The sequence below is a fragment of the Epinephelus fuscoguttatus genome, linkage group LG21 (assembly GCF_011397635.1).
Source record: "Epinephelus fuscoguttatus linkage group LG21, E.fuscoguttatus.final_Chr_v1".
Taxonomy (NCBI): domain Eukaryota; kingdom Metazoa; phylum Chordata; class Actinopteri; order Perciformes; family Serranidae; genus Epinephelus; species Epinephelus fuscoguttatus.
In genome coordinates this window covers 36,078,070-36,105,557 of record NC_064772.1, presented here as the reverse complement: position 1 = coordinate 36,105,557, position 27,488 = coordinate 36,078,070, and the positions used below count along the sequence as shown (strand labels likewise).

At 43.3% G+C, this 27,488-nt stretch overlaps 1 protein-coding gene across 1 annotated transcript in view; it reads left to right on the top strand.

The window, feature by feature from the left end:
- tgfbr1b (transforming growth factor, beta receptor 1 b) overlaps nt 1-27,488 on the top strand; it is a 92,514-nt gene that overhangs the window by 46,712 nt on the left and 18,314 nt on the right. The window contains exons 2-8 of the mRNA XM_049565531.1: nt 2,107-2,358; nt 5,853-6,122; nt 11,124-11,354; nt 13,981-14,148; nt 16,825-16,981; nt 25,491-25,615; nt 25,758-25,888. Coding sequence (XP_049421488.1) covers nt 2,107-2,358; nt 5,853-6,122; nt 11,124-11,354; nt 13,981-14,148; nt 16,825-16,981; nt 25,491-25,615; nt 25,758-25,888 — 1,334 coding nt within the window. The remainder of the gene's footprint in view (nt 1-2,106; nt 2,359-5,852; nt 6,123-11,123; nt 11,355-13,980; nt 14,149-16,824; nt 16,982-25,490; nt 25,616-25,757; nt 25,889-27,488) is intronic.

The window sequence follows — 27,488 nt, the reverse complement described above, 5'->3', positions numbered from 1 at the left end:
CATACAGCTCCATAACACCACTACTAATGGTTTGGAGCCTGAGGGATGGCTGAGCAGACTATCGTACATTAAGCACATCTCTGACTCTGCCAGTGTTTAGAGGTGATTAAAGATGTCCTCCTGACCTGTGGCACCAACATCTTTTCAGAAACAGAGGAAAACAGCCAGGATAACAAGACATGCTTCACATTCTCTGAATGTCTCTGAATAAGGCTCAGCTCAGTTGAGTCGAAACACAAAAGAAAAGTGTGTTGGCCTCTTTTTTTGTTGGATTTGACAATGGGTGGCTGTAAATCAACACTTCTATGAGTCAGATATTGTTCAACTAATTTATTCTGTGATGGTAGTGTGCAGTAGGACCCGTCATAATAGGGTGCTACCTTACACCACTGCCTATAATATCTACTGATTGGAAGTGGGGGTTATTTTAACCTTTGTTTCCTCTGACACAAAACACTTCGGCGTGGACTATCAAAAGCCATGTTTCCATCAGCCTGTTTAGATGCGCACCTAGAAGTATCGCATCGGAAAATTATGATGGAAACGGCAAAATTCGAATTAAAATCCCCTATTTCGCACTAACTAAAATACGCCCGTTTTAGCCGGGTTTTGGTTGATTCGAAAAAAATGTTGATTCACAAAACGGGGGATGGAAACAGTTATGTTCAAATGAAGTCTGACGTAGCGCACCTCTCTCCATGGTGATATCCACACTCCGGGTCGGGAAGGTGGTAATGCATTTACAAGCTGGTTGCCAACCGCCAGAAGACGTAGAAGAAGAAGAAGAATGCGAGACTTGTTTTGTTTCCAGTTCTGCGGAAAACTCGCGCAAGTTCATAGTTTTCAAAGTCCGTACATTTAATGGAAACACACAGGATTCGTATTTCTTTTAATGCGCATTTCCCAATGATTCACTTTTGGATGGAAACATAGCTATAGTCAGTGTGTGAGCTATGAGCATGTGCGGAGGTGTTTATACTCGATATGTTGGTCACTACAATATCCTCCAAACGCCAGGGAGGATACGAACAAAATACTCACACGATGAACGAGAAGTCAACAGGTGTTACCGAAAATAACTGGTAGTAACGGCCAAATGAAGCCTCATGAAGCATTTTCTTTATTTTCTGAACCTACTACATGACACTCATGGTTTAAAGAGAGAGGCTCAAAGAATGGCAATTCAGTTTGCTTTCAACCTTTTGTTGAACAAAAAGCGCCATCTAGTGGGCTCAGAAAATAAAGACAATGCTTCATGAGGCTTCATTTGGCCATCACTAGTGAATGGTTGTCTGTCTATGTGTCAGCCCGGTCAGCATTTGCGTAGTGACGAGTCTGTCTCAAGCTTTTTGACCTGTTAAAGCAGCTGATCACTGCGCAGTTTCCACAGTGTCAATAATGAGTCGTTAACATGTGACTTTTGCGACACAGTCCCATGGAGGGGACGACTGAAGGGCCCAACGTACATCCTGACCCGTTTCTGATGTCAGCCATGTGCTCTCCAGCTGTACCACAGCTGTCCGTCTGTCTGTCTCACGCACAGGGCGCAGCAGCAGAGCAAACATTCAGAGGAAAATAAGTCTGTGTGTGTAAAGTATGACTGGAGTGATGTAACGTCTCACATGTCCTCAGCGAGAGTCGCTGCAAAACGCCCACACAACACACAAACACAAGCAGGAAGTGGTGTGCAGATGATGGGTCTCAGCCTTGGATCTAAGTGCTGAGATTCAATGAAAAACAGAAACAGGAAAATAAACATGTTTTTAAACCTTCCTCTGAAGCAAAATGAAAAGTGCACATGAAGTTGGTTATTTGTGTTTCAAAATGTTCAAAGGTTTAATTTTCTCTGCTGCCAGTAAATATGTGGTGTCAGAGGACTGGCCGTGTTGGAGTGTTACTGGGAAGCCATTGTTCAGATGCCACTCATCACTCCCAAACTTTGTTTTGCTGCCAGATGACTTTGGTGTAATTACATGTCTGAAAACTAAACGAGCTGCTCAGTTAATATCGTGAACCTTCATGACTTGTTACGTTCGTGTCTTCTCCGACATTTCAAGCCTCAGTTTTAACTCTCCATCCCTTTCTCCTCTCCTCTTCCTCCTCCAGCCCTCCAGTGTTACTGTGACCGCTGCAGTGCCAACTCCAGCTGCACGACAGACGGCGTCTGTTTCGTCGCCATCCGCAAGTCGGGAGGCCGGCTTACCACCGAGCAGCGCCAGTGCGTGCACGAAAACGAACTGATCCCACGAGACCGGCCCTTCATCTGTGCCCCATCTGTCAAACATGACACGGGCATTTTCCCCATGTGCTGTACCACGGACTACTGCAACAAAGAGCCCAACCTCGAAGTCTTCCCTGGTAAAAACACACACACATACTTTAATACACCTTTGAGGGCCTATTATTGGCTGTGTTTATATGCATACTAATATTCCGAAGGCCCGCCTCTCAAATCATCCGATTGGACAATGAGGAAAAAAGCAGAGATGGATGTCGAGCGCTTTTCTGCTCTGATTTGAAATGTTTTTTAAAACGCCAGGCAGGTAGCGACGCAAAAACAGTGAGCAAAAAGCTTCATTCTCATTAAAAACCATCACAAAATGCCGCCTCCAGCTGCTGAAACACTTTCTGTGAAATTGGGGTCTGATTCTGTTTGAATTCAAAGCAGGTCCACTGGTCTTTAATGTTGAGTCATAGCAAAAAAATACACCAGTAGAAACATCCTTAAGCAAACTCTTTCTCTCTGCTGTTGATCTCCATGTTCGGTATGTTCCAGCAGCTGAAGTAGAGCACCCATCGTTCTACAGAACAATAATATTACATACTGACTTTAACACCTGTGATTTAACTGTAGTCCATTAGAAATAACCACAGGCCCAGTCAGCACCTTTCTGACACGACCAAAACTGAGCATTTGAAGTTTGACATTAATACTACTTGTGACAGAGAGGTTGTGTGAAATTATATTTCACACTGGATTCTTTTCATCTGGTTTCTCAGTGTATTCAAGGACACCCGATAAAGGTAGGTGAAAGTTGGATGAAACCAGAGTACTTTTTTGTAACTGTGCCTGTTGGTGACAAAAATGTGACAGCAAGTTTGAGTCGTCCACAGTTACACAGATATCTGTCCTCACAGGGAAGGGGATGCAAAACAGCTCAGTGTGACGTGTCTGTAAAATGATTTACGGTTGTCCGTCATCGGCCGTCTGTGTCCAGCTCTTTAACCAGTGTTAGCTGTGTGAAATATGTGCATCAGAAATTGGACATTTAGCACCACATTTTCACCCACCCTGTCCATTACTGAGGCTTTCTGTCACACATCAGTCACTTTCTGACCTCAGCTCCTTTTGATTTAAAGGAATAATAATGTGACACTCATTTCAAGAGCAAATACAGACTCCACATCAGTCGCACCTCTTTGCTAACGGCTTCATCCAGTCAAACACTTTACAATATTCCAATGGCTTCAAAATACACATAAACACCTTCACTTGGCTTTGCACAACACTTTTCTGCTGACTTGTGCTTCCTCATGTACTTTCATTTTAGTTTTCTGTTTTACAATCATGTGATGATAAAAAAGGGAACAGCAAAGTAATGTTTGAGGTGAAACAGAAAATCATAGACAGCATTAAGGATTTGTGTGTTACAGGGAATTTATACTTCTTGAATCGACACTGTAGCTATGACGGAGGCACTAGTTCCTGTGAAGTGCTGTAAAGTTTAGTTGATTCAAAACACACATTAAACACACATTAAACACGTCTTAATAGAGACAATTTCAAACACAAGTACACAAATCAGCTTCACTATAACTTACAACATTCACAGACAAACACTTGTCTTGTCACTCTGCAGTTACACCTCCAAAACACTAGTCAGCGGTAGTGATGGCCAAATGAAGCCTCATGAAGCATTGTCCACAGTCACCACAATGAAAGACAGGAAACTGACATGTACTGTACCTTTAAGGAAGCATGTAGATTTCAAATAACATGGGTCCAAGAATTGAGCCTTGGGGAACCCCACAGATCATTTGTTTCTGAAGCAATTTGGGGTTCAGTATCTTGACCAAGGATACTTCGACATGCAGACTGGAGGAGCCGGGGATCAATCCAGTGACAGTCCGATTAGTAGTGATGGCCAAATAAAGCCTCATGAAGCATTTTCTTTATTCTATGAGCCCACTAGATGGCGGTTTTTGTACAACAAAAGATTAAAAACACACTGAATCGCCATTCTTTGAGCCTCTCTCTTTAAACCATGAGCGCCATCTATTAAACACACATTAACACACACTAAACACACATTAAACATGGCTTAATAGAGACACTTTCAAACACAAGTACACAAATCAGCTTCACTATAACTCGCAGCATTCACAGACAAACACTTGTCTTTATCTGGACACATTTTCCCCACAAATACAACATGCTAACGTTATTAGCACAAGCCTATGGCGTTTTACATTGTATAAATTAGCCTAGCAGCTAGCAGACTTTTCCTCTTCTCATATGAAGCCAGGGACAACAGCAACATGTAACAAAGCTAACAGTACAAAATTCAGCTGCATTACAACTCACAACGTTCACTGACAAAACAACTCTCTGATACTAAACACGTTTTCCAAACAAATACAACATGCTAATGTTATTAGCACAAGTCTATGGCATTTTACATTGTGTAAATTAGCCTAGCTACGAGCGGAGATTTCCTCTGCTCATATGAAGCCAGGATAAATCACACACAAGACTTAAAATGCTATTTTTGTGGAGAATTTATTGTCTTCACAATTTATTGTTTCTTATCTGTGAAATTAAATTAAATAAAAGCTTTGTTTCCACTGAGGGAAATGGTTTCAGCTTACAGAGACAGACAGGAGGTCTGCGCCGCTGTGATGTGTAGTCACGTTTTTAGGGTGATGCACGTCAGGTTACAGCGTAGGTTGCGGCGTCCAACTTCAGGCCCAGCAAACATACTTTGGGCACACTGGGAAACACATTGAAAAACTCTGACACAAGAGATATCACTTCTAACCAACCAACTTTGAGCAGCATGCTTGCCTTTTTGGAAACCAGGAAGTGAAACAGGTGAACTCCTCTTATGACTGTTTGAATATTGTCTTTGTAGAAATCAGGCGTGTTGGCCGCCATGTGCTGTATGTAGCACACTGACTGTAGATAAGTACCTCATACAGCCCCATTTTACAAAGTCTGAACCATCGCAGAACTCCTGGAAACTTCCTCCACGTAGTCAGAGTCACTTTTATAACAGAGTTGTAAGTTTTTAATGTGACGTTGAGCGACACATTCAGCTGAAGTTTTAATGACAGAAATGGGAGGACTGGGAGGGGACGTGTCGTCTGTACAGTGTGCAGGGTTACCAGAGTGCATGCACAGGGACAGCCTCTTTAGGATGAATTATTTAACGTCAAGTGGCTCATTTGTTTACGACAAGCACTCACTTTTTTGGTGTCTCACCCACACACACACACACACACACACACACATACTGATGAAGACACTAGATGCCTCTTTTGGCTTGTGTGTGTGTGTGTGTGTGTGTTAGCTACAGGCCAAATCTCCCATCAGCCTAGCAGATGGAATGTGCCCCCGCACCACTTGGCCTGTTAGCTTCCTGGCTGGTGGCGAGCACTTCAGCCCCGCCACTTGCCAGCCCTCAGTGTGCTCGCAGTGAACCTTTCCAGCAGTTAGCCGCCTCACTCGATCTCTCACGTTGATCTCAGGGCCAGGTGTAACCCGCTCCACTCACAGGTCATAAACCTAACTTTGGAATCTGTCATATGTTCTGATGATCCCTGTGTGTGTCTGTCTCCTCTCTGTCCCACAGTGCCCACAGTAAAGCCTCCTCCGCTGGGCCCCGTGGCCCTCGCAGCAGTGATCGCCGGCCCGGTGTGCGTGCTCTGCCTGCTGCTGGTCTTGGCATTCTATGTTTGCCACAGCCACAGGGGTCTGGGGGCCGGGGGAGCTGGGGCCCATCACCACCACCACCACCGGGTGCCCAATGAAGAGGACCCCTCCATGGACCACCCCTTCATCACTGTCGGAACAACGCTGAAGGACCTCATCTATGACATGACCACCTCGGGCTCTGGATCAGGTACAGTGCTGCACCTCAGGGTCCACGTGTTTCTGGACAGTCTGTGCCGATTGTGTGTGCGTGTGTGCACTGGACTTCAACTAATGATGTCATCTTGGGCTGGGCGATATGGAGAAAATCAGTTATCACAGGTTTTTTTGACCAAATACCTCAACGTCACAGGGTTGACTCATGGGGCATTCACAGAATATTTATGCAGCGAGGTAGCAAAGGTAACGGAACACACCTATCAGCACCTCTGAAGCTTACCTATCACCTACATCTCACATGTTTAATCTGTGCAAACATGAAGTGTAAAAAGCACAAGGTCTGGTTCCTGGATTCGCTAAGTCGCTAAGTAACCTCACAGTGGTCACAAGACTGCAGGGAGTGACTGCACCTGGGCAGGAAACCGTCTCTGAGGGCTGTGGTGTGAGGCTTGTTTGCTGCGGTTCATTCACAAGGTGTATTTGTTAACATATAAAGGTCAGACTCTACTGCTCAGTGCAGCACAGCTGTGCTTACAGTCTCAGGTTTGCAGTTTGTAGGGCTGTGACTCACTATGCGTCGCCATCCTCACAGGTCCACCTGGTTCCTACTAAGTTAGACCTGTCTGTCTCAGATCTGCTGCTTTTCTGTGCAACGTTCTAAAATTGTTTCATCGTCTGGACTCTTTGGTCTGAACTGGGCTTTCAGAAAAATAAGTGCAGTTTCAACAATATGTCTCAGTTTTTCCACATTCAGCCCGTCGACCACTCACTGTCATTACATGTGCATTTCCCCAAATATTTCCACTCCTGTGTAGAAACACTTCACCACACCACACTAAAGAGGAGGCTGTTGAGGAAGCAGGTGAAGTTATCCCCTGCCTTACAAACCACTGACAAATAAAAAGTTGTGGTAGCACCTTAGCACAGGGATTTTACTAATGTCGTCCATGTTTAAAACAAAGTGTTGCATTAACAGCATTTAATATAGACGGAAATTCAAACTGACATTGATGCTTCAGTATTAAAGGCAGCCGTCAGTTTGTGTGATCCTGTCTTTGTGAGTGTGTATCTCCATTTTAAAGGACTTAGGAGCACACACACTGTCCTCTCTCTGCGTGCACACATGTACAGACTCTGCAGCTGCACACATCTTAAAGTACAGGTCTCTTATAAAGAGTGGCTGGCCCAGATTCAGGCTGTGAAGCTGCATAAACACTCACACACAAAGACACACAGCACTGGCAAAATCTGTTCTTTATGCTCGCCATAAATTAGCACCTCTCTGTGGAGACTGGCACCTCCGACATGCTGCCAAGGAAAAATTTGGACTCAGTTTTTCTAGCTATTTACACCATATTGCACGATATGCGATTGTGTGTGTGTCTGTGTTGTGTGTGTGTGTTGGCAGAACTGTGTGGGCTGTTTTAATGACTTTGCTGACTCAGAATATGTGTGTGTGTGTGTGTGTGTGTGTGTGGTGCCTGTTGAAATCGGAGGAGGATTTTCATTCCTCTATCATTTTGCGTTTCCTCATCAGCACGTTGGCAGACTAGTGATCCGGAAGAGTTACAGTTGTTGTGCTGAAGGTCCAGGTTCCTCTGAATATGCTGAGTTATTGAGCAGAAGGTAAAGGTTATGTTTACCTCCCACCAAACTAGTAAACATCAGCTGTTCAAAGGTGAGGAGGCTTGAGAAAGATGCACCGCTCAGGTAAGTGAGAGATGAAGCGCTCAGACTGAGAATGTCAAACAGTGGTAGAAGAGCGGAGCATCTTTCCTTTAATTCAAGGGGTTGAGTCAGTGGTCCTGAGTATGGTGCCATGTTAGGGCCACTTTTAATAGAGAAAAAGAAGGAGATTTTGAATATGAAGTTGTAATAAAGTCAGTTTATTTGAGGATTTGGGGGGGTACTCACACTTACAATATGATATTTAATCATAGGGTTGAATAACAAACTTGGTGCTTTTAAGAGTACTGACCAAATATTTGAGCACTGATTCACGTTAAATTATTTTGGGTACCTTGAGTGCATCTGGGTGAGAGCACCGGGTTCAGACAGGAGGTGGAAGCGCCCCAAGCCAGGAAGCCGGCCGTGGAGCTCCTGGCAACAGAGAGCGGAAGAGACCAGCAGACACAGACAGAGCTAGAGAGCTAGAGAGAGAGAGAGGTTACCCGTGATGAAGCTCAGCTCTGTGTGTGATCAGAAAAAAGCAGAGGAGCAGAACCGCCTGTCATTCATTCATTCAACCTTTATTTTAATCTGCAGCTATTACTGTGCTCACAGAGACGGCGAGACTGCGTCAGCCTGCAGATTGTTGGAAATGATAATACAGATAAAAGGAACTGTTAGCTACCAGTGCTGAATTCCAGGCTCTGGTAGCAGTTAAAAATAAACGGTACCCAACACTATTAAACAGTGACGTAACACTAAATTCACTTTTTTGAGTTGTATTATACCATCACTTTCTTACACCGTCACTTGTGGAGAATATTGCGTGTTAAAAAATACGCCCCTATTATTTTCTATGTACAACCCCACACCGGTGGCAGCTCCTGGACACACCGCCCCACAGCACTCATTTTTCCCTCACTCGCTCTCTGCTTGTACAGACCAGCTCCTGCGGCAGCTCGACTCCTCTCCTCACCATTGATAAAGAGATAAAAAAGAGTGGGCGTCGGTGGCTTGGTGGTGGAGCAGGCGCCCCATGTGCAAGGCTGTTGCTGCGGCGGCCCGGGTTCGACTCCGGCCTGTGGCCCTGTGCTGCGTGTCACTCCCTCTCTCTCTCTCTCTCTCCCTTTCACACTTGTCTGTCCTATCAGATAAAGTTAAAAATGCCCCCAAAAAATATCTTTAAAAAAAAAAAAAAAAAAAAAAAAAAGAGATAAAAAGAGAACTCGGCATCTGTTGCCGTGTCACGTGTGTGACGAAGACTGGACGAGGAGAGATTCGTTGTTGAGGTTGAGAAATATCTCGAGCTAAACGTCCCACAATTCTGTCGTTAAAAAGACAGTGCCCTGTGTGTGTGCCAGGGGCATCACGTGCTGCTGTGGCACCCGCTTTAGAGTGAGCCGTTTATTAGTGATGGCCAGATGAAGCCTCGTGAAGCATTGTCTTTATTTTCTGAGCCCACTGAGGCACAAAGAATGGCAATTCAGTGTGTTTTCAACCTTTTGTTGAACAAAAAGCGCCATCTAGTGGGCTCATAAAATAAAGAAAATGTTTCATGAGGCTTCATTTGGCCATCACTACCGTTTATATCTACATAGGGAGAGGGTCCTCGTCTATAGAGATCGCCATGTTGCGCTGCCATGTTTCTACAGTAGCCAAGAATGAACAAAACAAACACTGGCTTTAGGTATGGACATTCACATTCTTAGGTCAGCCAACGTAGTGAGCAGCAGGTCCGTTTGTTCGGGGAGGTAGACATCCCGGAATAAAGGAATTCTGACTGGCACATGGGAGAAGGTTCAGCGGGTTGCTGACTTACCTCACTTTTACCTTTTGTTTATCATTACGTGACTGAAAAACAGGAAATTAAAATGAAAGTACATAATAAGTTAGTCAGCAGAATAGGGCTGCAACTAACGATGATTTTATTGTCGACTAATCTGTCGATTATTTCTTCGATTAGTCGACTAATTGTTTTATTGAAAAATGTGTTAAAATGTTGAAAAATGTCAATCTGTCTCTCCCAAACCCCAAAATTTTGTCATCTAATGTCTTGTTTCGTACTCACGCCAAAGGGTTTTAGTTCACCGTCATGGCAGAGTGTGTAAAGCTGCCAATATTTGAACTTAAGCTGCATTAAGGGTATTTTGAGTACTTTTATAGTACTTTTCTATGAAAAATGACTCAAACCTATTATCCGACTACTAAAATAGTCACCGATTATTTTAATAGTCGATTAGTCATCAATTAGTCGACTACTCATTGTATCCCTACAGCAGAAATGTGTAGTGTAACGTAATGCAAAGGTGTAAAGATTTTTACTTTCTATTTGAATGCCCCAGCTTTCCTCTGTAAATGAAACAATGCCACCCTGTCGACCACTAAAGACTCACGTGAAGAGTCTCTCAGACACTCCCAGGCCCCGCGCAGCTCTGTCAGATGGTTGCTCCAGTGTTCCACTTCCTGTCGCCTGAACTGACACGCTGGACATAGTGTTCCCTCATAATATAGGAGCAGAGTGTCCCAGGGAACATCACAGACTTACACAGATTTGCAGGGGTCAAGAGGACACCATTACTAGATGTTTTCTGTAAAAAGAAAAATAAGTGTTGCAAACAGCACCATCAAAAGGGACCAGAGAAGTGTAAATAAGTGAAGATTTAAAAGTTAAGATTTAGTGTTGAGTCACCTTTGAAGCTGCAGTTGAAACAAGCCCATCTGAGTGTGTTTATATGGCCGTGAATAATCCGTTCATGATCAGGTTTTGGGAGTATTTGAGATCCTGTTAGCCCTTATCCCATTTATAATAAACCCAAATATGCTACCTGCAGTACTGTGAAATTCTCTGTGCTATGTTCACACTATATCCTGAGTTTGATTGTAACCGTGTTAAGCCTCATAAATAGGTTTTTGATGTCCGTGTAAACACACTCCCTGATGCAGTATTTTCAGGTTTATGAACTGAGTCTTCTGCCTCCTCTTAAATTTAATAATGTCAGGGTTCTTTTAACTGCGGCATTTTCCACAGACTTTCCTCTGTATTTCTTTCCACACACTTTTCCCCCGAAACAAACGATATGTTCCCTATCACCAACTTGCTGTCAGCTTTTTAAATGTTTTTATTATGCCTCTGAGCCGGCGATAGGTGGTCAAAGGTCAAGATCACTGTGAGCTTACATTTGTCTCATTTTGTGAACCTGATATCTCAAAAGCGCCCTGAGGAAATTTTCCAAATTTGACACAAACGTTCTCTTACACTCTGGTTAAAGGTCAAAGTCATGGGTGTAAACTGTGACTGCACCCTGATGGGTTCATAGAGGCAAACAACCGCAAGCTGGTGATTCTAGTTTCTGTCTGTCTCCAGGTCTGCCACTGCTGGTCCAAAGGACGATCGCCAGGACCATCATCCTCCAGGAGAGCATCGGGAAGGGCCGTTTCGGGGAGGTGTGGCGGGGTAAATGGCGCGGCGAGGAGGTGGCAGTGAAAATCTTCTCCTCACGGGAGGAGCGCTCCTGGTTCCGCGAGGCTGAGATCTACCAGACGGTGATGCTGAGACACGAGAACATTCTGGGCTTCATCGCTGCCGATAACAAAGGTGAGAAACCTCCAGGAGAGCTGTGAGAGGCTGGATTCAGAGCTGCAGAACAGAACATACAAGAATAGCTTGACAAAAAGAAATGAATGAAACCAGATGATGAGGCTAATTCAAGTGCAGTCAAAGACTCAAGATTGATTCAAGCATATCAACCAAACCCTGTAAATGAGATGTTCTCGGGGATGAGCTGTGTGGGCTGCTTTAATGACATGTGAACCTTGAGCTGTCAGAGCAGCAAAGCAGCTCTGCTGAAGGTGAAGTTAGTGCAGACGAGCCTTTACTGTGAATAGACTGGCTGGTAGACAGTGTGGGGGAGGAACAGTTCACAGTGAAGGCCAAACACACATTATCACATTGGCGAACAACTCTAATAACACACACACACACACGCAGGAGTTTAAATGGGTTAGTGTGTTCGCACAGTTTGACTGATGGGCGGTTTCTCAGGCTCTTATCTATACATGGTATGTAGGACGTGATGGAGCTATGGTGGCGCTGTCTGAGGAAAACGTGTCTTCATGACTCAGTCAAGTTTGGACGCACAGAAATAGCCGCAATCACGGTGACTCACTCTTTCCAGGGTGATGTCCATCTCAGATTAACGGTTAATCTGTTTAGAAATCAGAAAAAAATGCCCTCCAAAGATCTGACAGTCATCATGTTTAGATGTTTTTTCTACTATCAGCAATAATCCAGTGTTTGCTGTCTGTATCCATGGCTACAGTGCAAACAGAAACTGCAGCAGCCAATGCAGCATTTTATAGGAAACAGATTCATGACGACATTTACTCAGAGTTTCCCGTACACAAATTTATTTGTGGCGGCCCACCACAATTTTTTACCATTTAAAATCCGAGCGCCAGTAAAATAGATTAATTAAAAGAACTACAGAGTGCTCCAGGGATGAGTTACCATTTTAGCGCTCTTGGTTCCCTCGTCTTGAAGTCAGTGGGTTTTTGGTTTGAGGCCTGAAATAAGGTCTGTGGTTCACGCAAGCTGAAGAGACTTTCATGGTTTGTTCTACAACAGAAAATACGACAGTTGATCACTCTACTTGTGATTTCTGGGGCTTTTATATGTCTTTAAAAAAGTTGCTAACATGTCGCTAAATGAGACTACAGAACACCATCATGCTGTGCACGGCTTTACAGGCTCATTGTGGTGGTGACATTAAGTCATGAGACCAAAGTGGAATTTGTTTATAACCCAACGTTAGCTTTTTACTTCTGGTGACTTCATTCAGGCTTCAAAAATCCTAAGTATTCCTTTGTGAAGAAGTTTCATAAATTTTTGTCGGCCGTTTGGCTTATTTTCTGCAATGATTAAAAATCCAATGGAAAAATCCCAAAGGCTTTTTGATGAGGGAACCAGTGTGATGCTAATTTATACAATGTAAAATGCCACAGGCTTGTGCTAATAACGTTAGCATGTTGTATTTATGGGGAAAATGTGTCCAGATAAAGACAAGTGTTTGTCTGTGAATGCTGCGAGTTATAGTGAAGCTGATTTGTGTACTTGGCTTTGAAAGTGTCTCTATTAAGCCATGTTTAATTTGTGTTTAATGTGTGTTATGAATCAAATAAACTTTCCAGCACTTCACAGAAACCTTGTCGCTGACTAGTGATGGCCAAATGAAGCCTCATGAAGCATTTTCTTTATTTTCTGAGCCCACTAGATGGCGCTTTTTGTTCAACAAAAGGTTGAAAGCACACTGAATCGCCATTCTTTGAGCCTCTCTCTTTAAACCATGAACGCCATCTAGTGGGCTCAGAAAATAAAGAAAATGCTTCACAAGGTTTCATTTGGCCATCACTACCGCTGACTAGTGTTTTGGAGGTGTAACTGCAGAGTGACACAGACGCACCACGGCACAGGTATAAATGCCACTTAATAGTAGTTACTAGATGTAACTCCAGTTCTATGAGCACCAGAGCTGCGAGGAGAGGAAGAGGGAGTGAAAAAGCACCTGGATGCAGTGGGCGGTGTGATCCATGACCAGAAGATCATAGTTTATAAAAATGGAGTGCAGTGTCAACACAGACACGTGCAGACCAACTTCGCGCGGTTCATGAGTCAGCTGTCTGTTTTAGACTTAAGTCTGCAGTGTAGTTCTGATAAAGCAGAGGATTATACAGTAACTTAACATGATCAAGTTCAATTTTTGGTTCGTATCAAATCTAACCTAACTGTAACCCACCCAGCAGCTGACGCCACGTGGGAAACACTGTATGCTCAATGTCTTTGTTACCTACGTTTATTTTTCTTTCTGGTAGGAAAATCTTAACATCTGTTTATTTCTCAACAAAATGAGAAGAAAAACAATATTCACTAAATCTGTCTTTGTTTTAGTTTGTTTTTTTATGACACTTCTAAAGTTGCGAATGTCCCATCTGTATGGTCGTTATATCTCGGACACACAGAACACTCTCCTCCGCCTGTGTCTCTCCAGAGACAAATATTTGTGTTAAACTGTGGGTATGCAGGCAGAATCATCCCAATTAGATCAAACTCGCACTGTGGCATCAGATTAAATCAGCCAGGCCCTAGTGACGTTCCCTCTGGAAGATCAAAACCACCTTCATCTTTAACCCTTCATGTCCTCGCTCCTCTTCCTGTCTGTGTGTAGATAATGGGACGTGGACACAGCTGTGGCTGGTGTCTGATTACCATGAGCACGGTTCGCTGTTCGACTATCTGAACCGCTACACAGTCACTGTGGAGGGCATGATCAAACTGTCCCTGTCCACAGCCAGTGGCCTCGCCCACCTTCACATGGAGATCGTGGGAACACAAGGTGAGACACACACACACACACACACACACACACACACACACTTCTGTTTATCACAGACAAGTAATACACTCTCCTAAATTAATGTCTGATTCAACTGATTCGACAAGCAGAGTCATATCTTCATAACACTGAATTGGAGAATAGGAGGCCTGTTATAAAAATGTCCTCATGAAGAGGAAGACTAACAGCCTCACCTTGGTTAGACGAACCAAACACCTTAAGTGGACATGTCTTGAGCTGGACACACGTCAGCTGGAGTAAAATGCTGTATGAAGGTCCAGAAAGGAGAGAGTCTGGAGCAAGATAACAGAGACTGGACTTCCTCTAAGTGTTATCATCTGCCTCAGCTGTTGCACACAAATGCTTGTTGTCACAGGAAATTACTAGGAGCAGTCCCTTTACTGCTTGTGGCCAAAAGATACAACCTGAAAAATGTCTCCAGCAGTCAAAGACCCCATTTACAACCAGACACTTCATGTGTCCTGGGTGGATCAGTCATCTGATGGAGGAAGAAAAGCCAAATGAAGATTCATCCAAGAAACTGTAGAGGCGATGTAAATGTACCCATCTCTGCAGACACACAGGTCATCTTTAATCCTCTCATTTAGATTATTATTACATAATTTCCGTGAGATGGTTCATCGCAGACAAAATAAATTTTCACCAATGATTGGAAGTTGTGTGAAAAGGGTGCCCAAGAATTTTTTTGAAATATATATTTGTGGCATATCCTCCTTAAAATTTAGGTCTTATTTATACCAAATTCTCTGTGGGTTGTTACTGGACCAGCCTTGTCAAAAGGTGCACAAGGCCCCATCACACAGAAAGTGTAATAGCAGCTGGAGGCGGCTTTTTGTTATTGTTTTGGATGACAGTGAAGCCTTTTGCTCACTGTTTTTGCCTCGCTACGTGCCTGGCATTTTTACTGGAACACTTTGAACTGGAGTTGAAAAAACCTCAACTCAGAGTGGAAAAGTGCCCGTCATCATCCCCGCTTTTTTTCCTATTGTCCAACCAGATGATTTGAGAGGCGGTCAACTGGAGAAACTGGTGGTAGTGGTTGCTGGATACCCAGAGCTATGCGACTTTACAAAGCACAGTTAGCACCATCTGAATAGAAAACAGCAGGCGTGGAAGCAGATAAGTGCAGTACTGTAAACGTCCATGATGGAGGAGAAGCTCCTGGACCAACTGGTGGTACTCCCCATGATCCAGCCTCTTTTTTAGGGTCTCATGTACCCACACAGATCTCTGCTTGCAACCTCCAAAAAGCTTTCTATGTGATCGGGGACTAAGACTTGTTGATATCTCATCATGTTTTAAAGATATTTAGCTAGTGAACTTAAAAAGGGGCGTGGCTAAGCACATTATTAAGCCTAACCTGCCTAATTGTTAGGCCAGTCAACACGCAATGGCAGGAAATGTCCAATTAAGTATCTGTAACATACCCTGAAAGTTTTATTCAAATTGTCCAATAGAGGGCGTTACAAATACAGAAAGTGGGCGTGGCATAACACAGATCAGACTGTAAATCAGAAATTGTTTGTCCAATCATCACAAAACTGAACGAAGATATGTTTTATAACAAGGTTGAACCACATGTGTAACATTAATTTGTTTTAATCACTCAATAGGTAGTGATGGCCAAATGAAGCCTCATGAAGCATTTCTTTATTTTCTGAGCCCACTAGATGGCGCTCTTGTTTTAAAGAGAGAGGCTCAAAGAATGGCAATTCAGTGTGCTTTCAGCCTTTTGTTGAACAGAAAGCGCCATCTAGTGGGCTCATAAAAAAAGAAAATGCCTCATGAGGCTTCATTTGGCCATCACTATCAATAGGGGGCGCCACCAGTTCCAAGTGCATTGGCCTGATGTAAAATTTGGCCATGAATCAATGACAGTTTGTCTGAATATAACGCTACTCGATGGATAACCGTGGACTGTATAAAAAAGACGAATGACATGGCAGGTCCCTAAAAGTGAAGCCAAAACATCTCAGTCGCCCCCTGGTGTTAGCAGATGGGACATGGGCCGAACTAGAAACTCCAAGTGCACGTAAAAAAATGCATGTTTCTCTAAAAATGGTTTCTCTAATTTTAGGTACTTATCAAACTGATGTTTGTTAAAGGGTTCATTTTTCTGCTCAGTTTGGTTTTATTTAGTTTTTTTGATGCTACGAAAATCTGTGTCGATGTCATGATTGACAGCTGTGTGTGCTAATTGGTGTGTTCGCGATAAACGGAGCTGCTCGTGATTAGTTGGGTGGAGATTGCTACTGTGCCGAGTCTGACACCAGCACAAGATGGCAGCGGCCATATCGAGGATATTTTGGCTTCATTTTTGTACAGCGAGATGCTTCGTCCATCTTTATGATACAGTCTACGGTTGAAGCAGGTCCCCAAAATGTTTCTGCAGTTGACCAGTAGGGGGTGACGTTAGTGAAGGGTGTGGCCTGACACAAATTTGGTCGTAAACGAATGAGCATCTGTCCAATGGTCATAAAACCTGTAACTTATCTTTCATGCAGATGTCGGAAACTGTCAAAGGTCTTGATACTTGGCAGTTTGACCTCTAACTCTCTGTGTTGTCTTGAACTCTGTGATCACAGCTCTATTTCCAACTGAGTTTCAGTGAGTGTGGGCCCTCTGTTGAAAGTACGACTCTCTGTCTCCCGCCAGGGAAACCTGCTATCGCACACAGAGACCTGAAGTCAAAGAACATTCTGGTGAAGAAGAATGGGACCTGCTGCATCGCCGACCTGGGTCTTGCTGTCCGCCACGACTCGGCCACCGACACCATCGACATCGCTCCAAACCACAGAGTGGGAACCAAAAGGTAACTGCATGCTGTAGGGACCCCTCTTTAACACGCTTTTAGAAGCAGTCAACTAAGAACATCCTCTTCTTCGTCTTCCTCCTGTATCCACTGTGGTTCTGTCAGGAGTAACTGGAACTCTCTGTTGGCTTTCTTTCATTATGACACGAGTATTCTTTTGGGATAAACTCACCTCTGTTTCACTGTAAATGAGTGTTGTGGTGCTTCAGCACGTCTCTGAGCTATAAAACCCGTCACAGCAGTGAATTGGAGGTGTAAATAAGGGAGTAAGGCCGTTAGAGTGTCAGCCTCTCTGTCTCGACCGTTTAGACTCACAGAGGTGACTGTGGTTCAGCTCTGAGGTTTATCACAACTTAAATCATCTTGTCACTTTTGAGTAGCCCCTCATCGCAAAGGGTGGAAACAGAGTGTCAGCTGGTGCTCCGACTAGCAGAGATAGCATTGTGTTACAGTGACAATACCTGAGGACGTCACGGACCTTGAAACGAATCCTCTGCTAACTTCCCAAACACTCTTCCAAGACCACAACGTAGCCTCGAGGCTTTGGTCTCTTATTCATTTGCAACTCAAGGACTGTAAAAACCAAACCGGGTGAACTCAGGATGATTTGTGGTTTCTGTTAGGATGTTGTGACGGTGCCAGTATCTGATGCAGCGCTTCGAGAGAGAAGATTTGTTCAGTACTGAAACCTGTCAGCCAGTGTGTGGCTCACTGCTCACTGTGTTTAACAACAATGGAGCTCTATGCCACAGAGGAAGGAGATACTGTATATCAGGCCTGTTTGTGTGTACTGGTGGCGACCAAGGCCGACTGTTGCGTCACCTTATCTCACCTGTGTCCCGGCCAAAAGTGGCCCTTGAACACACCACAAGTACTTAAGCCAACAGCAACCCAGCATGAACGATCTGCGCCTGCGTGAGAGGAAATAACTCAGGAAAACTGGGAAAACCAACAGGACTGATTCAAGACGGTAGTTAGCCAGTTAGCACATTAACAACACATTCAGATAGGCCGCAAACAGCTGGTAAGAGCCAAGTGCTTACAGTGCGGGACACAGTGCAAAAACTGGGGCGACAGATGCTTGCTGACGGCCTGACATTGACTGACAGCCGACTGTGGATTTGGTGTGTCAGGGTGGTAAGAAGAACGTAGAATTTCACCCAAATTATCCTTTAATATAAAGTTGCCGATCCAACAAAATCATAAAGAAAAGTTGAGCGACTGACGTTGAAAACTGTGTTACAACAGCTTCTTCTCCTTCTACCCAGTTAGTAATTGTCCAGACTGCAGGTGGCTGCTCACCGTCACTGTCCCTTTGTGTGTGTGTCTCTGTCCACATGTCTCTTGCTCTATTATGTAGACACGTCTAGCTTCAGGGTTGGAAAGTGAGCAATGCATTGAGGCCATAGTCAGCACTCTGTCCCTTCCTCCTTCCCACAGTGATATCAGCATAGCTTCAGCCGGCTCTGTTTGTTTTTTTGTCTTGTTTACGACTTTCTCCTGCCTCCTGCCTCTGAGTCTGGGAGCTGGTTTGATGCTGCAGGCCTTTTCCAGTGCCACTAAATGATTCAGTAGGCCTCGGGTCAGTGGAGACCAAAGCTCTGGCCTTGGCTGAGATCCATGTCACATATTGATGTTCTGCTCTCACCAGTGTGTTTTAAACTCCTTATCATAATACCTCACATCCAGCAAAGACTTGATGTCTTTGTAAGATCTGTGAAATGTGAAAGCATGTTGCTTTCATTAATTAAATCCGTATCGTTTCATTTAGGCATCTTTTTTTAGCACCACTATATTTCAGCCTGTCCTCCTTTCTGACGTTTGGCCTTTTCTAAATATAAAGCTGTTTGACTTGGAACAGAAACACGCTGATATTTTGTGCTGTCAGGAGTAAGAGCTCTAAAATCCTCTGCACTTTGTTAGAAACAGTTTCTGCATTTCCTGTTGAGAGCCGTGTCTTCTTTTGGAACCATAGACAAGTGTAGTAGATTACATATTATGCATCTTAGAATCACTCACGTTTCTCCTCTGATGAGACACATCACTGACATTTATCAGTCCCTTCAACATTTCACAGGCTTTCTTGAGGGGGATTTGTGCAGCTTAAGATGTCGAATTTCACAGCAGCTTTCCAAAAACAAAAAATTGTGAAGCATGTTTTTATGCAAGGAAATAATGGGAGCGAGTGAAAACTGACAAATAGTTGTAATTTTTTTTTTTGATGATTCATTAAAAAAAATCAAAGGCAACTTGTTCCAGTGAAAATAAAACTGCAGTTTTGAGTTTGTGATTTTAACGACACTGACGTAGCACCATAGAATGAACATAGCTACCATGATGTCACCCATTGGTTTGTGGACTCCTGTTTTGAAGCCTTGAGTTTGACATTTTGGTCGTCACCCATCTTGCCAGAAGTGAGCATATTAGGACGAGAGGCTGGCGCTGTGGAGGAGCGAGGGGTGGATCTGACTGAGAAGATGAGGACACTATGAGCAGACAGCCTGTCACTCAAAGCCTGCCCTTAACTGTGCGTAACTTTAAGCCTTAATGAAATGTAAACAGGTGAGTTATATAAAAATCGGCCCCCTGTGTGTTTGTCATAAAGGAGGAAATTAGCTATAGAGACCAAAACCTTTTTTGTACCAGGCTGTAAACATGTTTATTTCCACTGTAAAGTTGGGTATTTTAATGGACGTCTGTGAGGACTGACCAAGCTGCAACCTCCCAGGCTGAAAAATGAAGACAATGTGGAAGTGCCAAAAACTTACAGCAGAAATAAACAGCCTGGTTGAAAAAATTAGTTTTGGTCTCTATTGCTAATTTTAACATTTCAAATACTTATAAAACTCACTCGATCACATTTTATTGAGGTCCATATTTACGCACATTTAATGGCGGGGCCGCTTGAATGACAGGCGGTCATTAGTGATGGCCAAATGAAGCCTCGTGAAACACTGTCTTTATTTTCTGAGCCCACTAGATGGAACTCATGGTTTAAAGAGAGGGGCTCAAAGAATGGCAGTTCAGTGTGCTTTCGACCAGGGGCGGAAATCCCAGGGGGGACAGGGGGGACATGACTCCCCCTTCAGTAAAGCTGCCCCCCCCCCCCAGAATCATTTGAGATACAATTAATAATTTTTGAACAATGCAGTAGTATTTATTGAAAGCACAATGTAAGCGGTGCTCATTATAATCGTGCAATAATGTGCTATTTAAATCTTAAAAGATTTAGTCCCCCCCTCCCATTCCTAGTAATGGTATATCCCACACTCTTTCCAACGGGCAGGGCTGCTTGGCAGCAGTAGCAGCGTGTGGCTGGAACCGCTGCCCACATTGCGCATCGCAGGGTAAGATGTTCACTCACACAGACACAGTTTAACTTACACAAGTTACAACACATCCCATTTACTGTTACAACAAGCCCCAGGCCCAGGCTGATAATATAAACTGTCTGCAACATTTCTCCTGCATTGTTCAAAAGCCTACTCAATTACGAGTGCCGCTAAGCTAAAAGCTAATGATTAAGCTCAGAGTTTAGTGATAGTCAGAGAGGACAGGAGAGAAAGAAGAGGGAGAGGACAGGACAAGAGCAGTCAGTGGCGGAGCGGCTCGTAGCTAATGGCTACTTGTCTGTAGGCTCTCCACCTGTCAGTGAGACAAACATGAAAGACGTGCAGTCTGACCGACGAGGAGCGGTCATTACGCGCGACTATTATGCACGGTTGTGAGGTGCGCAGCGGCAGATCTCACAGCACACTGTTTATAAACCACTTTACCAGTTTAATTGCAGGAAATGTTTAGTTTTTAGTTTTAGTTTAGTTAGTATAGACATTGACTCTGCCTGCTGGAGAAATAGAGAGAAGATTAAAGCGTCAAATTGCGGTAAAAGATGCTGTATAAAAGACAGGCTACAACTTCTTTTCCTTGTCTCCCCTGGAATTATTCTCTAAAATTTTACTGTTTATTGTCCCCCCCAACTATGAAATGGGATTTTCACCCCTGCTTTCAACCTTTTGTTGAACAAAAAGCGCCATCTAGTGGGCTCATAAAATAAAATGCTTCATGAGGCTTCATTTGGCCATCACTAGCCGTCACCCCTAGCTCCTCCACAGCACAGGCCTCTCATCCAAATGCGGTCACTTCTTTCTCCAAAAACAAGATGGTGACGAATGAAGTGCCAAACTCAAGGCCTCAAAACAGGAGTCCAGATACCAATGAGTGATGTCACAATAGCTACGTCCATTATTTGTACAGTCTATGCGATTGTGTCACTTCTGGCACCAGCCTCAATCAGCCATTCAAAAAACTGCTGCTTTTGGCACTTCGGTGTTGGCTTCATCTTTCAGACCCAGAGGTTTCAGTTTGGTTACCACAAACCAATAGGGGTGGGAATCACCAGAAGATCCACATACGATATTATCAAGATACTTAAAGGGATAGTGCACCCAAAAATGAAAATTCAGCCATTATCTACTCAGCCATATGCCGAGGGAGGCTCAGGTGAAGTTTTAGAGTCCTCACATCACTTGCAGAGATCCAAGGGGAGAGGAGGTAGCAACACAACTCCACCTAATGGAGGCTGACGGCGCCCCAGATTCAAACGTCCAAAAACACATAATTGAAACCACAAAATATCTCCATACTGCTCGTCCGTAGTGATCCAAGTGTCCTGAAGCCCCGACATAAAAAGCTGTTTGGAAAAACGTCATTTGAACTCTGTTTTTAGCAGTTAGAGCTACAGGCTACAATGAGGCTAAAAACAGAGTTCAAATGACGTTTTTCCAAACAACTTTTTTTGTCGGGGCTTCAGGACACTTGGATCACTACGGACGAGCAGTATGGAGATATTTTGTGGTTTCAATTATGTGTTTTTGGACGTTTGAATCTGGGGCGCCGTCAGCCACCATTAGGTGGAGTTGTGTTGCTACCTCCTCTCCCCTTGGATCTCTGCAAGTGATGTGAGGACTCTAAAACTTCACCTGAGCCTCCCTCGGCATGTGGGTGAGTAGATAATGGCTGAATCTTCATTTTTGGGTGCACTATAAGTGCACTTTAAGTCATGATACAATATTACTGCAATTTTAGATATGCTGCAATATGATGACTACTGCGATATATTGTGATTTACTTTTCCCACTATAAATTTTGTCCCCAAAGGAAAACTTCGTCAATATCTGTTTTATCTAATAAGGTTAAAGTTTTCAGTCTGTTCATCTCACTTCAACCATTTTTTGTAGCAGCAAAATGTATGTATGTAAATGTGAGACGTTTATGCCGCTCACGGTGGTGTGCAGGGGACGATTGGTTGAATTTGCAGAAAAGTTGTGGTGATTGGACAGAATTTCAAGGTTACAGAGAATTCACTGGAATGTGTTGAATAAATAGTTGCAGTTGTGACATTGCGACATCTCGGAAGAGCTGAATCATTCTGAAATGATGAATTCTCACAAGATGCTCTTCATTCGTCTCAAACACAATGGCTCCAAGGTTAAATACACTGAACTTGAAAATGTTCAGGCCCTGGCTTTATTCAAACACAGTCTTGAATCAAAAGCCCCTCCTACAGACAAATTCTTTCTGTGTGTGTTTATAAATTAAATAAAGACAGCTTGTTTTTTAAACTAATTAATTTGCTTCCTTGCCGTTCGCTACATAATTAAAATTTCTCTGAGGTTTTTTGGAAAATATTGACGAAGGTCTTTTGTGTCGAGCTAGAAGCGTTTTCTGTCTCATTTATGTGAAGCAGCGGCAGTTTGCTACCGGAGGCCCTCTATTCATTATTTGTTCACCACTCAGTCAAAGAATTCAATTAAGACTATTTGATTACACTGTGGAATCCCATCTTGTTACAGATCACCATCAGTGCCGACGGGCAGAGACGGAAACTCAGCCATTTGTTGTGGTCAGTTATCGGAGGTTTCTGTGCAGAGCCCTGGTATTATGTTCACATGATTTAATCAGGGCCATGTGTAATGGGTCATAGCAGCAGTGTGGCACTTGTCAAATCGGAGGCTGTAGACTCATCACTCACATTTGCCCCGCTGCCTTTAGATGGCTGCAGGGATTTAAAGGGACAGTTCACCCCAAAAATCAAAAATACACGTTTACTCTTACCTGTGTGCATCTCCTGCTGGCTCACCCAGAACCACGGATGTTGAGCACTGTGAGCCGTGTGCCATCTATTTCTATTATATTAGAGAGACGGCAGACATCTCTACGGCTGATATCTCCAACACTTGGCAACTCACACCAAAACAATCTAGAGTGATAAATTGCCCCACAGGTAGGAGGGAAAATATGTATTTTTGATTTCTGAAATTAGTACTATCCTCATCAGTCCTACCATCTCTTTAAGTCTTTAGTTTGCTCTTGTTGACAGAATAAAGAAATGAATAAGAGCCAGACGTGACTCCCCTTTTCCCATAACCATTACCCAACTGGCCACCAACGTTGTTAGATGTTGATATGTGGTTGAATTCAGGCTGTGGCATCGGGTGACCAAAATTCAGTGTCGGGATGTATAGCGCCTTTCTGTACTTTGAACCACTCAACGCGCTTTTTACACTACGGGTCACATTCACCCATTCACACACATTCCTACACTGGTGGCCGAGGCTACCACCTGCTAGTGACAGCCAAATGAAGCCTCTTGAAGCATTGTCTTTATTTTCTGAGCCCACTAGATGGCGTTCATGGTTTAAAGAGAGAGGCTCAAAGAATGGCAATATGGTGTGCTTTCAACCTTTTGTTGAACAAAAAGCGCCATCTAGTGGGCTCAGAAAATAAAGAAAATGCTTCATGAGGCTTCATTTGGCCATCACTACCACTTGCTACTCAGTTTTTAACACACTCACACACCGATGGAACAGCCATCAGGAGCAGTTTGAGGTTCAGTGTCTTGCCCAGGGATGCTTCAACATCAGGACTGGAGGAGCCGGGCATCGACCCGCTCTACCTCCTGAGCAACGTGTAATGGCAACGTCAATTTGATTTAGAGTACTGGCAACAAATTACATTGATATTTTGTTGGTTTCAAGTTCTGTTTTTGAGTATGTGTGACACGTCTAATGCCAGTGTCACCCTGACGTAGGAGAACGACATTCAGTCGTGAGGTATGGAGAAAAAAACGTAACGTCTGCAAAACATCATAATGTTAACGTCCACACAACATGAAATTCTAACATCGTTAGATATTTAAAATAGAGTCAACCCAGTTTTCATCCCAACCAGAATTAAACGTCTGTGTGACAAAAGAGTCCAATGTATTTCTGGCATCGTACCAATGTCTGGGTTCAGCTTGGTTCATCAGAGATAAAAGTTGTCTAAGAGCGTTAAATGCTTTCACACACTGCAGCATAAGAGAAGATGTGGAAATTGATCAGACAGAGGAGATCAATTAATCAGGATCAAATAGATAAAGATCCTTTATCTTGATGCTGACTGGATTATGGCAGAAAGAGCGGGAAGGGTGTGGTGTCAACAGAAAGTGACGGATTGAAATCAGAGGTTACCGAGTTTGGGACAGATGATTCAATCACTTGTGATTATTAAGCTTTAAATGGATTTCATGATCACTGTAGCCTTAAAGAATATTTCACCTGTGAAATGAACGTCTGTATATCAGTTACTCACTGCGTGTTAAGCTGATGTCACGAAGAAAACGTTCGTCCACATTGAACCAAGAATCCAAAAAAAAAAGGCAAACCCTCTTCATGATGGTGACCACGTTCAACAACAGCAAAACTACATCAAAACAACCGTTTACAAACTCGAGCAGTGTAATCCAAGTCTCATTTTTCCAGCCGTATGCTCAGAACTTCCCAAACTGCATATTTGCTTAAACATTGGGATGAAAACACTTCAGTACAAACAGTCTCATGCAGGGCCAAGTACTGTGTCTGGGCACTTGCTTACGTTTAAACTCTGCTCAAACACACACGTCCCCAAGCACACTCAGGGCGCTCTGCTCGTAGACAGAAGTGTTTTATAATGTAATGTTTTAGAGAAAATACACCTGTTTGGGAAGCACCGAGCAAACAACTGGATAGATGAGACTTTGATTATTCTGCTCGAGTTGTGTGAGAGTTTGTAATCAGATACTGTGATGTAGTTTTGCTGTTGTTAAAGCGAAGCTCCCCAGCGACTTCCGTTCATCAAGAATGTTTCGCTTTTTTGGATTTTTTTTTTTGTTCATCTTGGAGGCACGCCACAAGGTGAAAAACATTTTCTTCACAAATTCAATATAACAATTGATTGTTTTCTGAATGAAGTGTTCTTCAGGGGAGCAGGGTGCTGGTCCGATTGATTACTGTACACCAACTTTTTGCTTTGCACTCACATCTCCACTTTGTTCAGGTCTTGTTTTATTTTCACGGACATTAAATTTCACCACTGGTTCCATGATTATTCTCTCCCTAATAAAGTGTATGCTTTTATCCAAGCAACATGTACAATGCCATAACTTCATTGAAGTTATAGTTTGATAGCAGTGCGTTATCTTTCTGCTCAGGTACATGGCTCCGGAGGTCCTGGACGACTCCATAAACATGAAACACTTTGAGTCTTTCAAGCGAGCTGACATCTACGCCATGGGCCTGGTCTTTTGGGAGATCGCCAGCCGCTGCTCTATGGGAGGTGAGGATCATATGAGAGTTGATTGTGGAAATATTTACACACAAGTATCTGCATAGATTGTGGGAAGATGCATAATCAGACACATGTGAAAACATGTAGCATGAAAACACCTCAGTGTATTTTAACCTCATCTTTCTGTCAGGCATCCACGAGGACTACCAGCTGCCCTACTACGACCTGGTCCAGTCAGATCCATCAGTGGAGGAGATGAGGAAGGTTGTGTGTGAGCAGAAGCTTCGGCCTAACATTCCCAACCGCTGGCAGAGCTGTGAGGTAGGACGCACGTCAATGTCTCAGTCTCTTGTCAAGGATGTTTGATGTTTACAGGGACAGAGCAGGATTCTTTCTCCCCCATGATGGTATCAGTGGTGAGACTGTAGGCTTCAGTCCACACATCAGAGAGAAAAAGAAACACGAGTCTGAACCTCGAAGTCCTTCTCAATAACACCGCTCAATCACATGATACACACAGGCGGGCGCGCTCATTCCCACAGTCCCCAGAGAGGAAGCAACCACTCAGCCTGGAGGAGGAGAAAGTGTGTGTGTGACTCTCGTGCGGTCTCTGGTTTCAGTTTTAACAGTAAAGTACTCGCACACATACACAGGCACACGCACTTGTGGTCGTGGTTTGTTTACCGTGGGAGTCATTATAGTTTAATCTTATTCAGGGACATTTAAGCAGCGGCGCTGTGTGAAGGCGGATCCATGAGCATAATGTTTGGAGACTCTGCAGGGCCTTTATTCGATTATTTTAATGAAAGCTTTGATTTCATTTTACTAAAAATAGCAAATCTGATTCTACTTTTTGCTGCATTTTGTTGTAGTTACTGTTTTTATGCCTCCGCACAGCGATAGCAGTGGCTGGAGTATTATGTTTTTGACTTGTCTGTCTCATTCTCGTAAACAATGCCTTGGGGAAATTTCTTTGAATTTGGCACAAACGATTTGGCAAGAAAGTCCACTTGGACTCAAGGATGAACTGAACTAGTTTTAGGTGGTCAAAGGTCAAGGTTACCGTGACCTTGTATCTGTCTTCTTTGTAACGTGACGTCTGAAGAACAAATTGGGGGAAGTTCCTCAAATTTGGCACAAACGTTCTCTTGGGCTCAGCGATGAATTGCCTAGACTTTGGTGATCATAGGTCAAAGGTCCAGGTTGCAAAGACTGTGTCTGTCTCATTCTTGGGAATGCAATAGCTCAAGAACACCTTGAAAGAATATTTTCAAATTTGGCACTAAGGTTGCAGCGGTGTACCGGTTTCAGGGTGTACTGTGATAAGCAAACTGACAGTTATCATACCGTGTACTGTACATTTGTTTATTTACAGTATTGGGGAGAGAGAGATTCTTGCCTATACATTTTCAAAAAGGAGACTTTTTATGCATACCTCCATTTTATCTATTTTTTAAGGGCTTTACAGTAGTGAAAAGGCGATTTTATAATTTTTTTTTATTTTTTTTTTTTCCTGAGATGGCTATCGTACTGGCAAAATCTCATGCTCTATTTGGCACAAATATCCAGTTAGACTCAAGGATGAACTGATCAGATGTTATTGATCAAAAGTCTAGGTTCTAGTTCTTTGAAAAGCATTATCACAAGAACACCTTGAGGGAATTTCCTCAAATTTGGCACAAACATCCACTTGGATTTAGCTATAAACCATTCTAATTTGGTGGTCAAGAGTCAAAGGTCCAGGTTCCTGTGACCTTGTCCGTCTTATTCTTTTGAACGCAATGTGTCAAGAACACCTTGAGGGAATATTTTCAAATTAAATTTCTGCTGGATATCATACTGTATACATTTTTTTATCTGCAATATTGGGGATTTTTTTTTTTTTTTTTTTTTTTTTTTTTTTTTTAAAGGGACATTTCTT